This window comes from Podarcis liolepis (genome assembly GCF_965112155.1).
Source record: "Podarcis liolepis genome assembly, chromosome: 1".
Classification (NCBI taxonomy): Eukaryota; Metazoa; Chordata; class Lepidosauria; order Squamata; family Lacertidae; genus Podarcis; species Podarcis liolepis.
In genome coordinates, this window is record NC_139554.1 from 126547943 (window position 1) to 126565252 (window position 17310).

Here is a 17310-nt window from a genome sequence, read left to right on the forward strand (position 1 = left end):
CTTTGGTTTATTTATATTGTGATGTAATATGGAAAAAAGCAGTAAAATATTATATTGGAAATAATAATAATAATAATAATAATAATAATAATAATAATAATAAAGGGGGATTCTATGATGATGATGATAATAATAATAATAATAATAATAATAATAATAATAATAATAATAATAAAGGGGGATTCTATGGGCCTAAGGTAGCTAGGTCCTACAGCCAATGTCAGGCAGGATTCAACTTGTTCTGGTTCTGTCCACATCCTCCTCTCTGAAAAGGATATACCAAGGACTCTGGCCACAACTTTCAATTTAAGGAATAGTTCCTACTCAAGAGTTGAGATAATGTAGAAATAACTACATTATTTCTGTACTTAAACGTTGTATCCAAACTTACTATTACCTTAAAACCATCGTACTTACATGTTATATTTAAATTTACTACTAGCTTCAAACTGTTATTCTTAGCAGAATATACACGTTTTTCATCTCAACTCTTGAGTAGGAACTATTCCTTAAATTGAAAGTTGTGGCCAGAGTTCTTGGTATATCCTTTTCAGTGCATTTCCAACAATAACTCCACATCCTCCTCTCTGCCAAGTTCAACAAGGGCAAAACTAAGACTAAACAGGAGGTCTTAGGGATAACACTGCATTTGCCCTCAAGGAAAGACCTCGACCAGACATTCCTGGGTGACTGTTCCCCAGCCTCTAGTTCCACACACATACAAAATGGCACATGCAAAATTTATCCAGACCTTGGCAAAGCTATCTCTTTTCTGCTAGACATGATTTTGAACCGAGTCCTTAAAAAAAATAAAACAAAATCCCATTACTTGCACTTTTTCTGCCACCTCTCGCAGAGAGGCTATTTCTGATCGCAGCTGTGTGTTCTCCTCGTGTTCCTTGCTCAGAGACAGCCGTGCAGCCTAAAGAAAGAGGAAACAAAGGATTCCCTGGGTGGAAATGCTTCAAACACGCAAAGCATTGCAAGTAGTTCAACCGGGTGTGTCAATACATCCCGTTTTTCCATCTCATTTTTCATGTAATGGGGCAGTTAAATTAGTAGAGCTCTTGAATAATTAGCCTCATGCCCTCGCTGTATCAGCTGCACTTACCTGAACTGTAGATATATATGGGGACAAGACATTAAGGGTGGGGGGAGAATCCTGCCGAATTCTAAAATTCCTGTTTTTAAACTTACTTTCCCTTCTTCGCTGAGCCTGGAGATGGTATTCTCTCGGGATTCTAGAACAGAACCCACAGAAAGAAAGCGTCATTGGATTTTGAAGCTATTAATCAAAATGCTAACCATCATCACTTAAGATGTTGTTGGGGTTTTTTTTCCAAATCAAAACACCAAATATAGAACTCTGCTACAGAAACTGCTGCGCCAGGCTCTTTTTTCCCTAGAATACTGTTTCGGACTAACAAGCAAGGACAAATATTAAGATAGATGACATTTTTTATGGTAAACCTAAGAAAGGATTAGCTCAGGGGTTGGCAAACTAAGGCCCGGGGGCCGGATCAGGCCCAATTGCCTTCAGGATCCGGCCTGCGGACCGTCCGTGGATCGGCGTGGGGATTCTGTTTGTTCGGGTTGCGCCATTTCCCCCCTGCACCATTCCATTCCCCCCCCCTCACACACACTGCGGTGGCGCCTCCTCCCTCCCTCCTCCTGGCTTCTCCCTGCCCTGTCTAGAGGAGGAAGGGGGCTGGGTTGAGCTGGCTGAGCGCCATTTTAAGCAGCCCCTCTCCGGAGCCAGCCCATTCGCGCCGCTCATCTTCCCTCTGCCGCCGCCAACCTGGTGCTCCTGTGGGCCAGAGCGGAGCAGACGAGCTTGCATTGCCTACCCATGAGAAGCAGCGGCGGTAGCAGCCCCAGGGAAGGTAAGCGCAGTGGCTGGAGGTGGGACTACTTGCCCCCTTCACCTCTTCTTCCAGTGGACCGCTCCGCAGCTAAATTTTTTTGCCAACCCCTGGATTAGCTGCTGAAACCTTATGCAGGCTTATTTGCAAATAATTTCCACTGAACTCGGAAGGAATTCCTTCTGAGTAAGAGCTACAGGGCTGGGCTGTGGACTGTTAATGCTTTCACACAAGCCAAAGCAGTACAGTGGTACCTCGGGTTACATATGCTTCAGGTTACATACGCTTCAGGTTACAGACCCAGAAATAGTACCTCGGGTTAAGAACTTTGCTTCAGGATAAGAACAGAAATCGGGCTCCGGCGGCGTGGCGGCAGCAGGAGGCCCCTTTAGCTAAAGTGGTGCTTCAGGTTAAGAACAGTTTCAGGTTAAGAACAGACCTCCAGAACAAATTAAGTACTTAACCCGAGGTACCACTGTAGTTTGTGCCTTTCATTTTTTTAATAAAGAGGTCTTTAAACTCATAAAATGAACCTGGTGAGACTAATTCTGTTGCATTCTACGACAGCACTGCGGTTTATCATGTAAAAGATTACCTGGCCCTGTTAAGTGTTGATGAAAATCCGTAACAGCTACTGCAGATGAAACCGATCATCTGTAATTTTTTGTTGTTGAAATGTCCCAATAGCTATGCAGCCAGCAAAAAAACAATTCCCTCAAAGCTCAATCAACTCTCTTTTCAGCATCTCCAACAGTCACTACAAAATCCTTAGGCGTCGGCTGCATAGCCACTTGCTACGTTTTGTGTCATCTCTAAATATATTTGTCCTCATTCAGTTTGTCAATGCCTATCCCACTATTATTGCAGTTAATGTTAATGTTTGTTTAATTGGTGCTGACCTTTAAAGCCCTCAACAGCCTCGGCCCAGTATAACCTGAAGGAGCGTCTCCACCCCCATTGTTCAGCCCGGACACTGAGGTCCAGCTCCGAGGGCCTTCTGGTGGTTCCCTCACTCAAGGCGTAAGGTTACAGGGAGCCAGACAGAGGGCCTTCTTGGTAGTGGCACCCACTCCGTGGAATGCCCTCCCAGCAGATGTCAAGGAAATAAACAACTACAGTATCTGACGTTTAGAAGACATCTGAAGGCAGTCCTGTTTAGGGAAGTTTTCAATGACTGATGTTTTAATGTATTTTTAATCTTTTATTGGTAGCCACCCAGAGTGGCTGGGGAAACCCAGCCAGATGGGCGGGGTATAAATAATAAATTTATTATTATTATTCACATTTATAGGCCATCCTATGTTTAGGCTCCAGACCTCCTAAGATATACTTTCCTATTTCGTCAGAGAGGCTGGAAAGACATCCAAAAGGCCCATTCTTAAGACTTGAGCTGGTCTCACAGTCCTTTCACATGGGAACAGGCCATTGCAGATTTAATACCACAGACAGAGCTTACACACTGCAGTGGTTTTCAGCGAGTCACTTCACACATTAAACTGCCAATTGTTACAGGTGGAGCGCATGAAGAAGAAGAAGAGTTTGGATTTGTTATCCCGCTTTATCACTACCCGAAGGAGTCTCAAAGCGGCTAACATTCTCCTTTCCCTTCCTCCCCCACAACAAACACTCTGGGAGGTGAGTGGGGCTGAGAGACTTCAGAGAAGTGTGACTAGCCCAAGATCACCCAGCAGCTGCATGTGGAGGAGCAGGGAATCGAATCCGGTTCACCAGATTACGAGTCCACTGCTCTTAACCACTACACCACACTGGTTCTCATGGAGTGTGTACTAGTCTTAAGGCATGAAGAAGATCCAAAACGACTTGCATACCTAGATCCGATTTAAGCTGTGCGCACTGCTGTTCCAGCTTTAGAGCTCTCTCTTCCTCCCTTCGCAGCCTCTCCCGAGATATCTCAATATCTTGGCGGAGGCTGTTACAGTCCTCTTGCAGAATATGAACCTGTAATGGCATCCAAATAACGCATTCAGTAATTTCTTTTTAAAAATAAAAAATAACCACCAACAAAGCCTTTCATTGAGCTAGACAGCTGAAGGATGAACAAGCTATAGCTGTACTGTTTGCAACCAAAAAAGTTTTATTTTTTAAATTTCATTTATTTGGTTTTTCAGATTACAGTTTTACGATCCCATATCCAACATACAAGATAAAAACAAGATTCCTTAGAATCTCCTGGACTTCCCTCCTCCCCGTTGTGGGTCCTATTGTTAGCCATTCCCTCCTGCATCTTTTACAATAACCCAAATCTTTTACATCTCCGTTTTGTCCAAAATTCACTATTAAACTACAAGTGTTATTCCAATCCTGCTAACAATTCTAACTGTTTACAATGGTCTTTAAGATAAGTTATAAATTTCCCCCACTCTTTATTAAAATTTTGGTCTTCCTGATTTCTGATTCTTCTGGCCATTTTTGCCATTTTGGCAACCAAAAAGTTGTTTTTAATATTGCTTTTCATGCTGCAACCTGCCCTGGGACCTTATGGTGAAGGGCAGGTAATAAATAACTGCACACCCTTAATCTCCCCTCCTACACACACCCTTAAGGCTCAGGGAGAGAAGACTGGAAATCTTGGATTGTGATTCAGTGGCAGAGGCCATCTTTTGCATGCAAAAGACCCCAGATTCAACCCCATGCAACTTCAAAAAGGGCTGGAAAAGAACTGTGCATGAATCTGCAGAGTGCCTACCAGTATAGACTACTGATACTACTGCTGCTACTACTACTACTACTACTAGTTTATTACTTATACCCCACCCATCTTAGTTACAGGGAAGCAGGCAGAGGGCCTTCTCGGTAGTGGCACCCGCCCTGTGGAACGCCCTCCCACCAGATGTCAAAGAGAAAAACAACTACCAGACTTTTAGAAGACATTTGAAGGCAGACCTGTTTAGGGAAGCTTTTAATGTTTAACAAACTATTGTATTTTAATATTTTGTTGGAAGCTGCCCAGAGTGGCTGGGGAAATCCAGCCAGATGGGCGGGGTATAAATAAATTATTATTATTATTATCATTATTTAATTTACCGGTATGCAAGAATGTGTATATATTCTTGCCTGCACAGCAGGGGAAGGTCATGCAGTAGGTCTGGAGAAAAGTTGTAGAGCTTCCTTTTTAAAATGTGTGTTATTATTATTATACTAAAGAATTGCTATATTATTATTATTACAGTGGTACCTCGGGTTACATATGCTTCAGGTTACATATGCTTCAGGTTACAGACTCCGGTAACCCAGAAATATTACCTTGGGTTAAGAACTTTGCTTCAGGATGAGAACAGAAATCATGCTCTGGCGGCGCGGCAGCAGCGGGAGGCCCCATTAGCTAAAGTGGTGCTTCAGGTTAAGACCAGTTTCAAGTTAAGAACGGACCTCTGGAACGAATTAAGTAGGTAACCAGAGGTACCACTGCATTAATTAATTTTTTTACACCTCCCCATACCTGCAGGTCACAGGGCGATTCACTACACAGAATCGCAATATTAAAAACGCAAAATAAGTAATAAAAAACAAGAAGAATTCAATAACGCCCCAGCACATTTTAAAAGGGCATTTGATGTCAATCAGTCAAAGGTCTGGTTAAAAAGGAACATTTTTTTTTGCCTGGAACCTAAATGAAGGCCCCAGCCAAGCCTCCCTGCCATAGGAGGAGGAGGAGCATTTTGATATTTAAATGTGCTGCGGAAGGGGAGATTGTTGGTTTGCTTCTGTTCTTACTATATATTATGTATTTTTATATTGTAATTATATGTTGCGAACCACCCTGAGATCTACAGGTATAGGGCGGTATACAGACTTAATCGATTAATTAATAATATGAATAGTATGCTGTTGAAACAATAGTACAGTGGTACCTCGGGTTACATACGCTTCAGGTTACATACGCTTCAGGTTACAGACTCCGCTAACCCAGAAATAGTGCTTCAGGTTAAGAACTTTGCTTCAGGATAAGAACAGAAATCGTGCTCCAGTGGCGCGGCAGCAGAAGGAGGTCCCATTAGCTAAAATGGTGCTTCAGGTTAAGAACAAATTAAGTTCTTAACCCGAGGTAGCGCTGTAGTCTGTCAATAGCCTGCAAAACTGTATTGTTCTGGTGAGAACGAGAACGGACGCTTCACCCACCTGCTTCCTTTCGTTTTCCACCGTCGCTTCCATTTCATGCATCCGATAAAGGAGGACTGCTTGGGATTCTTCCAAGGACTGCCGCGTGCTGGACTCCTTGGACAGCTTCTCCGTCAGCTGCAAGCGACAAAGCAGGCGTTGGGAAAACCAGTTCCGTTTCAAACCAGTGCTACAAGAGTGTGCGACTCTAAGCTCTAGGATAGGCAATTTGCTTGGCACTGGGAGGGAGCACTGGAAATGTGCAATCGTCTCTACAGCGGTACCTCGGAAGTCAAACAGAATCCGTTCCGGAAGTCCGTTCGACTTCGGAAAACATTCGGAAACCAAGGCACAGTTTCCGATTGCCTGCAGGAGCTTCCTGCAGCCAATCAGAAACTGCAGAAGTCGCGCAGGATATTCGGGTTCCAAAGAACGTTTACAAACCGGAACGCTCCAGGTTTGCGGCGCTCGGGAGACAAAACGTTCGAGTCGCAAGGCGTTCGGGTTCCAAGGTACGGCTCTATTTGCCTATCGCAACGTGGACGACGGCAGAACACTCTTAGCAAATACAGTGGTACCTCAGGTTACATACGCTTCAGGTTACAGACTCTGCTAACCCAGAAATATTACCTCAGGTTAAGAACTTTGCTTCAGGATGAGAACAGAAATCGTGCTCTGGCGGCGCGGCAGCAGCGGGAGGCCCCATTAGCTAAAGTGGTGCTTCAGGTTAAGAACAGTTTCAGCTTAAGAACAGACCTCCAGAACGAATTAAGTATGTAACCAGAGGTACCACTGCATTCTACACCTATCCATAGCTTGAAACAGTTTCATCTCAAATATTCAAAACACGCGCTGGCCTTCGAAATGGATGCAATCCCTCCAAACAGAGGGGCACCTGATGGAAAATGTGAGCATCGCCAGTGGATTTATTTCCTTGTTTCAATTGCCATGCCTTCTTGAATTTTTAGGGAGCTCATCTTCTTCACTCCCCGTCCCCCCATGGTAACCTAAACACCCTTCTGCCCTTACCTCTTGCAGTTTACGGTTCATCTTATTTTTCGCTGCCCTCAGCTCATCTGCGGCAACCGTTACATCTCTCTGCAAAAACCAACAGCAGGACATGGGTGGGCTGGATGGTCAAATGCTTTTGTTTTCCGCAAAGCTGGGCTCTTTGTAATGCATCCCGATTGCTCTTCAAACTGAACTGTGTTTCCAACAAACTTTTCTGACACTTGATGTGGCGGAAAACAACTTTCGCAGCGCTCTGAGCCTGGCGTCTTAAGCCACACCATCAGAATGTTTAGAAATGGGGAAGGCAGTTATCAGACTACACTTCCCTCCACCTCCAAGTTTATAATACATATATATATAACTCTGAGTATAAGTTTTTTGTAATACATATGTTTAACATTAAGGGCAATCCCCCCCCCCGAATTTGGAACTAGAATGAAGTCTAGCTCCCCGGAAAATAAAATAGTAATAATTGGGACTGGTGTTGTGTGATAGAGGAGCTAACCCAGAATGCTTTTTAAGAGAGGAAGCCTATCTGCAATTCTTAGTAACAGCTAGCGCATTTGCAAAGCTAAGCAGGGTCTGGTATGGTTGCAATACTGGATGGGAGACCACATGTTGAGATTCCTGCATTGCAGCGCGTTGGACTAGATGATTCTAGGGCTCTCTTCCAACTGTAGAATGTTCCCCCCCATCCTTTCCATACAAGCAACCAAACCGATAAGAGTGTGAGCTCTACTCTTCGGTCCAGCTGCCGCCGTATGATTTCTAGCCCATTTTGAGAGATACAGCAAAAGAATAGCAACTCTCAATCGTTCCCATTTTCGGTATGACGCACGTCTAAACCTTACAGCATATTAACATTTAGCAATCTTTCGAAGTCCGCAGTATAGCAACAGTGATCTACAAAACGGCAGATCTGTTAACAGCAGGGTGGATAAAAATCAATTATATAAAAAAAAATACTAAAAAAAATCAGATTTTTAAAAATTTAAACTGGATTTTTAAGGATTTGTTTTATGTTTTTCATGCGTGCTAAAACTCAGTCGGGGTGTGTTTTTTTATGTTTAACCATATCAGTTAGCAAACATGGATACCTATGATATGATGTTCTTTTTTTTTAGTTAAATAATTTGTTTACATTGTTATTAAGGAAATGATTATTTTTCTCCTTCCAATAAAGTACAGCAGAAAAGTTGTCCAAATATAAACAGTTAACGTATTAAATCTCACAATAATTTCATAATTATCTGTCTTTGTATTTCTAATAGCATAACCAAATCAGTACTTTTTGATATAACTGTAAAAACTACCCTGAAAAATTATTATTCCAAAAATGAAACCTTCATCGGGTTGTAAATATTAAGATTATACCAGCAAGGATAAGTCTGTCAGTAAAAAGAGAGAGATTTAAATCAAGTCTTATTGACTAGTGATTTAAATCGATTTGGTTAACAGACTAGATCTGGCTTCCTCAACCTCGGCCCTCCAGATGTTTTGGGACTACAACTCCCATGATCCCTAGCTAGCAGGACCAGTGGTCAGGGATGATGGGAATTGTAGTCCCAAAACATCTGGAGGGCCGAAGTTCAAGACGCCAGGACTAGATCACCACAAGTTTCAGTACCTTTGTGGCAGTTGCAATCTCCAGAGCGGCGCTCAGCTTTTGAACTTGACCTCTGGCTTTTTCCTCCTCTTCCCGGGACTCCCTCAGCTGCTGGCATAGCACTCTTCCCTCCATGTGAAGAACCTTCAGTTCTCCGATGTGCTCCTCCTGTATCGCGTTCAGGCGCTGCTCTAAATTGGCTGCAAGACAGAAACGGAGGTGCATTGCACTGAGCCCGGCTTCTCAGGCTTTCGAGAGCAGACACCATGTTGAAGGTTTCTTTGCCCGGTTTGAAATGTGAAGTAGGCTTCAATGCCGCACCCAAAAATGGTTCAGAGCAAAGGTGGGGGACTGGTGGCCTGCCGTTTGGAACCAGCCAGTGGGAGTGGCCCCTGAGACCATCTAACACCGGTCCTGAAAGACCTACATTGGCTCCCCGTACGTTTCCGAGCACAATTCAAAGTGTTGGTGCTGAGCTTTAAAGCCCTAAACTGCCTCAGCCCAGTATACCTGAAGGAATCAGCCTTCTTTATGGTCCAGCTCTCACTTCCATACATCACTACTGAGAAACCATAGCTTTAACTATATGGATACTATATGGATTCATGGGTAGGCCAACTTAAGGCCCGGGGGCCGGATCCAGCCCAATCGCCTTCTCAGTCTAGTCCACGGACGGTCTGGGAATCAAGGTGTTTTTACATGAGTAGAATGTGCCCTTTTATTTAAAATGCATCTCTGGGTTATTTGTGGGGCATAGGAATTCATTCATTTATTTTTTTCAGAATAAAGTCTGGCCCCCACAAGGTCTGAGGGACAGTGGACTGGCCCCCTGCTGAAACAGTCTGCTGACCCCTGCGTTAGATAAAGAAGGCTGATTGCCAAAGAATTGATGCTTTTGAATTGTGGTGCTGGAGGAGACTCTTGAGAGTCCCATGGATTGCAATATGATCAAACTTCTCCATTCTGAAGGAAATCAGCCCTGAGTGCTCACTGGAAGGACAGATCCTGAAGCTGAGACTCCAATACTTTGGCCACCTCATGAGAAGAGAAGACTCCCTGGAAAAGACCCTGATGTTGGGAAGGATGGAGGGCTCAAGGAGAAGGGGATGACAGAGGACGAGATGGTTGGACAGTGTTCTCGAAGCTACCAGCATGAGTTTGACCAAACTGCGGGAGGCAGTGGAAGACAGGAGTGCCTGGCATGCTCTGGTCCAGGGGGTCACAAAGAGTCGGACACGACTAAACAACAACCCATGAATCTAACGTCATTGCATGCACCAGCCTTTGGTTCCCAGCCCCTGCAGTTACCTGCATGCTTTGGGTTCAGCTCTTTTTCCGTCTGCAGCCGGAACATACTCAGCTTTATCGTCTGCACAACGCTTTCGAGCCGGCACATCCGATTCACAAGCGTTTCGCAGGTCTGCCACAGCGTGTCCTTTGCTCCGCCAAATGCCGTTCTGGCACGGACGGGGCTGATGGTCTGGTGGCCTTCAGAGTTCTCCAAGGGTTTCGAAGGGAAGAGTTCCATGCTGGAAGAAACAAGATGCCCATTCGTTGCTGTGATTCCACATGTGCATACAATATCATGCACATATTATCTGCCTGCATGGCTGCAATCTGGAACACAGCTAAGAGGCAAAACCCATTTCTCGCTGCAAATTGTGTAGGGCAGGGGTCCCTGAATTCACCCCTAAAACATGGGTGTAGTCCCCATCAAGTAAAACAATAGAAATACTTAACTAACTGATCAATCAGGCCGGTTCTCCCACCCCCCAAACAAAAGTCCTGCCCCTCCCCAACAAAAATCCTGGCTACGCCCATGCCCTGAAAGAAGATAATCTACTTTCACCAACAGGGAATCCATGGAAGATGTACATACACAGAGATTTCCCTCATTTGGATACAAAGCTCAACTTCGGTTTAGCATCGCAGGCGAAAGTGTCACAGGCTCAACTGCTTCCTCGCCATCATCTCCCGCTTCCAGCACAGCCACAAAGAGGAGATCAGAAGCTTTCTCCTCTGTTTTTAATTACAGCAGTTTATTATTATATCCAAACATGGTGAAACTGTGGTTTGTCTCAGCTATGGTTTCTTGTAACAAGCCAACTTCCAACTCTTGAAACAAGCCAACACTTACAGGTTATGGAAGGAGTCACCACCAATGGCCAGGGATGATGGGAGTTGTAGTCCAGCAACATCAGTAGGGCACCACCACTGCACTAGGGCAGTTTCCCAAACTTGGGTCTCCAGCCGTTTTTGGACTACAATTGCCATCATCCCTGACCCGTGGTCCTACTAGCTAGAGATGATGGGAGTTGTAGTCCAAAAACAGCTGGAGACCCAAGGTTGGGAAACCCTGCATTAGCGTTTCTCAAACTTGGATCCCCAACTATTGTTGGACTACAACTCCCATCATCCCTAGATGGCAAGACCACTGGTGGGCACACTTGCCAGTGATCAATTAAGCAAGGGCATTTGATTAGCAGACCCTGTCTCCTACTTAGCCTCTTAATTCCTATGGAAGCAGTAAGGATGTTGTTACTTTTTCACACATGATTTCTCCATCTTGGCTTTATTTCTGTTACATAAATCATGACATGATATAATATGTCATGTGTTGTTGTTGATCTGAGGTTGCATTTACCCAGTTTTAAGGCCTGCTAAGGAACAAATGAAAGGGTCGCGGGTGGCGCTGTGGGTTAAACCACAGAGCCTAGGACTTGCTAATCAGAAGGTCGGCGGTTTGAATCCCTGCGATGGGGTGAGCTCCTGTTGCTCAGGCCCTGCTCCTGCCCACCTAGCAGTTCGAAAGCACGTCAAAAGTGCAAGTAGATAAATAGGTACTGCTCTGGCAGGAAGGTAAACAGTGTTTCCGTGCACTGCTGTGGTTTGCCAGAAGCGGCTTAGTCATGCTGGCCACATGACCTGGAAGCTGTACGCCGGCTCCCTCGGCCAATAAAGCGAGATGAGCGCCGCAACCCCAGAGTCGGCCACGACTAGACCTAATGGTCGGGGGTCCCTTTACCTTTAAGTAACAAATGATTGTGATTATGTCCCGATATGTAAACCCACAGAATTCAAAGAATTCACTTTATTTTCCCCCATGACTGTAAATAAAAAGGTCTGATCTTTATGTCAATACCTCATTCACTTCAGTGCCCTTCATCTGCAACAAAACTTAACTACATCGACTCAAAACAATACAATACGGTATTGTTTCAGAAGACTGATTAAAATCAGAATACATCAACTTCATAATAACTTGGGTGCTGGTAGCAAAGGCCAGTCAAACATTCAGAGAGAGAGAGATGATCACACAAATAAAGGAAAATGCAGAATGAAGGTTGAAGTCCTGTATTTACATCCCTGGAAATTACCGTGGAACTTATTTCCATGTAAACATTCATACATTTGTGCTTCAAAGCATTTATTTTGACTATACCTTTGTCCATCAATGCCCAGCGTATGCAGTTCCTTCAAAAGTGCATTTGTCTGCTCTTCAACTACTTTCATCCTCTGGTTCAGCACCACAAAGGTTTCAGGAGCTGTCGAATGGACACTCACTGGGAAGATTATTGGCCTTGCCATCACCGTCTCAGCATTCAACATTGAACTGCAAACAAAGTCAGAGATACCTCTTGATCATCCAATAGAAAGAGAGAGAAGCAGAACATCAAAAAAAGGAGAGAACTGAGTCAATGAGATTACTACTACTACTACTACTACTACTACTAATAAATTTATTTATACCCCGCCCTCCCCAGCCAAGACTGGGCTCAGGGCGGCTAACAACTAATAATAAAAACAAGTTGATTAAAATACAATTTTAAAAAACAAGATTAAAATTCAACATTAAAACATTAAGATGCAGCCTCTTCACAGGAGGAGAAAGGAAAAAGAAAGAGGGGAAGGGAATCAAACTGATTCTAAGCCAAAGGCCAGGTGGAACAACTCTGTCTTACAGGCCCTGCGGAAAGAAATCAGATCCTGCAGGGCCCTGGTCTCATGAGACAGAGCGTTCCACCAGGCCGGAGCCAGTGTTGAGAAGCCCCTGGCTCTGGTTGAGGCTAATCTAACTTCCTTAGGGCCTGGGACCTCTAGGGTGTTGCTATTTATGGACCTTAAGGTCCTCCGTGGGGCATACCGGGAGAGGCGGTCCCATAGGTACGAGGTACTACATCTCTAATAGGGCCCAGAGGATTATCTATGCCATGGCTTACCCTTAAGAATCCTGGGAATTTTGAATTAGATGCTAAAAATTCTCTATTTAAAATTCCAGTCTCCACTTTCACAAAACGCATGGTCTCTCCAAACACTAGAACTGATTGGCAGTAGACGGAGCATAATGAACCAAAAAATGACTTCTTCCGATAACACGCAATTAATTTAAATCAGTGGCTGTGATTTGGAACGCCTGCTGGAGAAGCAGCAGCGCACCTCCCATTTATCGGAGGAATGGGACAGGCTTAGTGGCAGGCTCTTCGCCTGCTGACAGCTCCCCCGCCACCTTTCATTCCCAGGTGTTTCCACTGAAAAGGACTAGTTAAGCAGGTGGAAATGCCTCTAAGTGAGTGAGAGAGAGACACTTCAAGTCAAAGCAGACAATACAGCTGAAACATCCTCCGTGTTCAAAGAAAGCTTCACATGTTCCTTACTAAACAGATCCCAGGGAGAAACAACTGAGTGGAAGTCAGCTGCTATCGCCTTGATGCCTTTGCGTTTAGGGTTCTAGGGCCACTTGGCTGGCCCCTGCTTGCAGGCAGAAGCGATATCAGGAAGAAACATCACGGACAGAATAATTGCCAAACACAGGAAGAATAAGGTTATAGATTGTGTGCCGCACTTGTAGTTTCATAAATCATTTAATGCATCGATAAGAATGGAAGTTGTGAATATTGCAGTTGTTGCATAAGGGATTGTTATTGTGACTTTAGGGTAATTGAAATTAATAAGACGTTGGAAGGCAGAAATGAAGAAAACAATCAAACCATCCATTCTAGCACGCGGGGGGAGGGGCACCTAAACTATATAATTTGGTATCCGAATGATTGGTATTAGTATCATTAAACCACCGCCTAGGACTTGCTGATCAGAAGGTCGGCGGTTCGAATCCCCGCGATGGGGTGAGCTCCCGTTGCTCGGTCCCTGCTCCTGCCAGCCTAGTAGTTTGAAAGCACAAAGTGCAAGTAGATAAATAGGTACCGCTCTTGCGGGAAGGTAAACGGCGTTTCCATGCGCTGCTCTGGTTCGCCAGAAGCGGCTTAGTCATGCTGGCCACATGACCCAGAAGCAGTACACCGGCTCCCTCGGCCTATAGAGCAAGATCAGCGCCACAACCCCAGAGTCGGTCACGACTGGACCTAATGGTCAGGGGTCCCTTTACCTTTATAACGAGGCTATTATTGGACTGTAATGGAAAACTAGTAAGAATTATCATTTTCAATCCATCCCAGTGATATCATTTCCCCGTGTTCTTCCTTCTGCGTCCAACAATTCCCTGCATCTGAGACTCCAACCCACCAACCCCTCTCTCTTCCTAGTGACCCTCTCTATTCTTTTGGTGTACAGTATATAATCATTTAGTTTCGAAAAAATACTATTAATATAAACTTGAAAACATGGGTGTAGCCAGGAATTATGGGACAGGGGCAGAACTGAGCTATCTGCAACAAGATTGGTCAGTTAGTTATTTTTATTTATTTACTTGATTGGGGAGGGGGGTGCAGCTGCCCCCCACCCCGCTTAGCTACGCCCGTGCTTACAAAACCGATATTCCCAAGATGCAGAAACAACAAAACTGTCACTTAAGAAATGAAAGTGCTCACCGTTTTCAAATCCCCAAGACTTGCTGCAGAAGGCCAATACAAATGATAACAAAACAGATATGCCCACCTATCCCTAATCCCCATCCTTAATTAAATCACATTATTATTATTATTAGCAACCCCTAAGCAGCGCACCCAGTCTGCTGGTGCCTGGCTATTTTGCGCCCTAGGCGAGGCTAACATATTTGCACACATCCCAACCTGGAGGGGAGGGAGAATAAAAAAAAAAATGCTAACTTCCATTTCCAAAAAAACCAGAAACGATAGGATTCTTGGAAATATAAAAGCAAAAAAATCACCAGTTGGGTTGTTTTTTTTAACATAGAGCAAAAGCTAATCTGTATAGAAACGGTGTCCCTCAACGGTCAACAAACGAGGTCTGCGTCCCAGTTGGCCTAATTGATGGATTACTGATTAATGATCGCACCGGCTCAGCTGATCCTCCTTTTCCTCGCCTCGCCCTGCACACTCCGGATCCACTTCACTTTCTTCCTTCTTTGCAACTTACCGCTTTCCCTGGAGGCGGCGGGAAGCGCCCCGGCTCTCTCTCCCCGGCTACCTCCGGAGCGCAGCGGCCGCGGACTCCTCCTCCTCTCCGCCCCGCGCCGCTGCGCGCGGAATATGTTTCCATGGAGCTCCTCCCCGGCTTCAAACCGACATGCTTTGCCCAGAAGGGGCGGCCACTTTCGCTGCATTATGGGACTTGTAGTCCCTCCCCCCCACCGCTTTCCCAACATAGCAGGATCTTAAAGTGGAAATGATTGATCGAGTTCAATGCAAACCAAAACACCGCCTCGGCGCAGAGAAGCGCACCGGGATGGGTCGTTTCTGGGTGCGCGCGTTTTTCTTTGTTTTTTTGTCGCTGCAGCTCTTGCTGGATTTCAGAAAGTGTTGTTTCCTGTCTGTCTGTGTGTTTCTCTGCTTGGAACTCAAGAGCTGAAGGTCGCCCACGGTAAATATGTGGCGGGCTCATACATACAACAAAACCTGGAAACCCATTATGGCTCACATTATACCCATATAGCCGAATGGTTCTTTCCCCCCTGCATAATAAGCAACGATGTGGGAAATTATACCAAAACCAGGAAGAATCAAGACACACACTTCTGGGTGACCAAAGAATCAGAATGATTGTTGGTAAGGGATTGGGTCTCCTCCTCCTGCTGGGTCAAAAAATGATGTACAGTGGTACCTCGGGTTAAGTACTTAATTTGTTCCGGAGGTCCGTTCTTAACCTGAAACTGTTCTTAACCTGAAGCACTACTTTAGCTAATGGAGCCTCCTGCAGCTGCCGCGGCGCCACAGCACGATTTCTGTTCTCATCCTGAAGCAAAGTTCTTAACCCGAGGTACTATTTCTGGGTTAGCGGAGTCTGTAACCTGAAGCGTATGTAACCTGAAGCGTCTGTAACCTGAGGTACCACTGTACTGCTAACAGACCAAAATCTAAATACAGTGGTACCTCGGGTTACAGACGCTTCAGGTTACATACGCTTCTGGTTACAGACTCCGATAACTCAGAAATAGTGCTTGTAGTCCCGGGAGCCGCCGCCCACCGAAGACGCCGCCAATGTCGTGGACATGGCGCGGCTGGCCAGACTGCTGGAACCCTGTGCTTGCTTGCGAGGCTCCGGGACGCCTCCTCCACTGCCTAACGACAGCCTGCTGCCCAGCGGCCCGAGAGCCTGAGGAGCAGGAAGCAGTTGCCACGCTGCTGCCAGTGCCCCGGGGAGCGGTGGTGGGGCAGCGGGCACCGGTGACATGGAGTAGGTCCCTCGGCAGCCGCTCCCACCACTTCCTCAGACAATGGCAGCGGTTACTACAAGGTGGTCCGCGAGTCGGGCCCTGAGTTCTAAGTTCTGGAAAAGGGAGGGGGCGGGCAGCAGAGGGATCTTTGCACCACGGCGCTGGATATGCTTAAGACAGCCCTGCCCAAAAGAGAAAGAATACCCTTCTTCTTTGAGGCTGGGATCGCTCAGTTGGTGGAGGATGAGACTGTTCATCTCAGGGTTGTGAGTTCGAGACCCACATTGGCTAAAAGATTCCAGTGGTTGGACTATAGATGGTCCCTTCCAACTCTACACTTCTATGATTCTGTATTAAAAAAAGCTTTAAAAAACAAACGCGTTTTGAAAAAAACCATTGTATTTGCCGTAGCTCACTGTCGCCATCTAGTATCATGTTTGTATATTGCGCTTGACAAAACACTTAAAACGTTTTATTTGCAGCTGTGGGAAAGCTCATTCCCACAACTCAAAAAAGATGGAACTGCAGAAACATCACCGACAGAAAGATTGTCACACACAGGAAGAACAAGGATACAGTTTGAGCTCCTCACTTGAAGATTTATATATTATTTAATGTGTCAGTACAAATGGAAGTTGTCAATATTTCAGCTGTTGTAGAAGGGATTGTGATTTTGACCAGAGTGTAATTGAAATTAATCAGATTCTGGAATGCAGAAATAAAGTAAACCACCAAACCATCAATTCTAGCATGTGTGGGGGGGGGGGCAAATTATATAATTTGGTATTTGAATGATTGGTATTAGTAATTGTAATATAATTTGTCATTGTTATAATGAGGCTATTATTGGAATGTAATTGAAAACCAATAAAAATATTATCAAATATATATATATTATCAAACAAGACAGGACGGGATTATTTTTATTACACATCTCCCATCATGTTTCCCGTTTTTATCTCCTCTTTCTTTTAGCAATCAGTTCAGGCTTAATCTCAGTATTAAGGTTGTCATCTGTCTTGTATAATACAGGATGGTCCTGCATTTCCATGTAAAATGCTACATCCTGTATTGTTCCAGTTTTGTCCTATATTTCAGGTCCCCTGCCCCCCCCCCCGCTCTCTGCCAAGTTAGGGATCCTC

General features: G+C 44.9%; 1 protein-coding gene across 4 annotated transcripts in view; it reads right to left on the bottom strand.

The window, feature by feature from the left end:
- CCDC150 (coiled-coil domain containing 150) overlaps positions 1-15062 on the bottom strand; it is a 46607-nt gene extending 31545 nt beyond the window's left edge. For 2 of the 4 annotated variants that reach the window (XM_083467843.1, XM_083467844.1), the window contains exons 1-8: positions 12041-12240; positions 9907-10127; positions 8620-8798; positions 7011-7079; positions 6003-6119; positions 3692-3821; positions 1198-1241; positions 830-922 (exon numbers count right to left, since the gene is read on the bottom strand). In XM_083467843.1, coding sequence (XP_083323969.1) covers positions 830-922; positions 1198-1241; positions 3692-3821; positions 6003-6119; positions 7011-7079; positions 8620-8798; positions 9907-10127; positions 12041-12207 — 1020 coding nt within the window. In that variant the 5' untranslated portion in view covers positions 12208-12240. Of the gene's footprint in view, positions 1-829; positions 923-1197; positions 1242-3691; positions 3822-6002; positions 6120-7010; positions 7080-8619; positions 8799-9906; positions 10128-12040; positions 12241-14834; positions 14851-14931 lie in introns of those variants that run through there. The other 2 variants (XM_083467841.1, XM_083467842.1) reach the window with 2 other exon arrangements.
- Positions 15063-17310: the final 2248 nt, after the last annotated feature.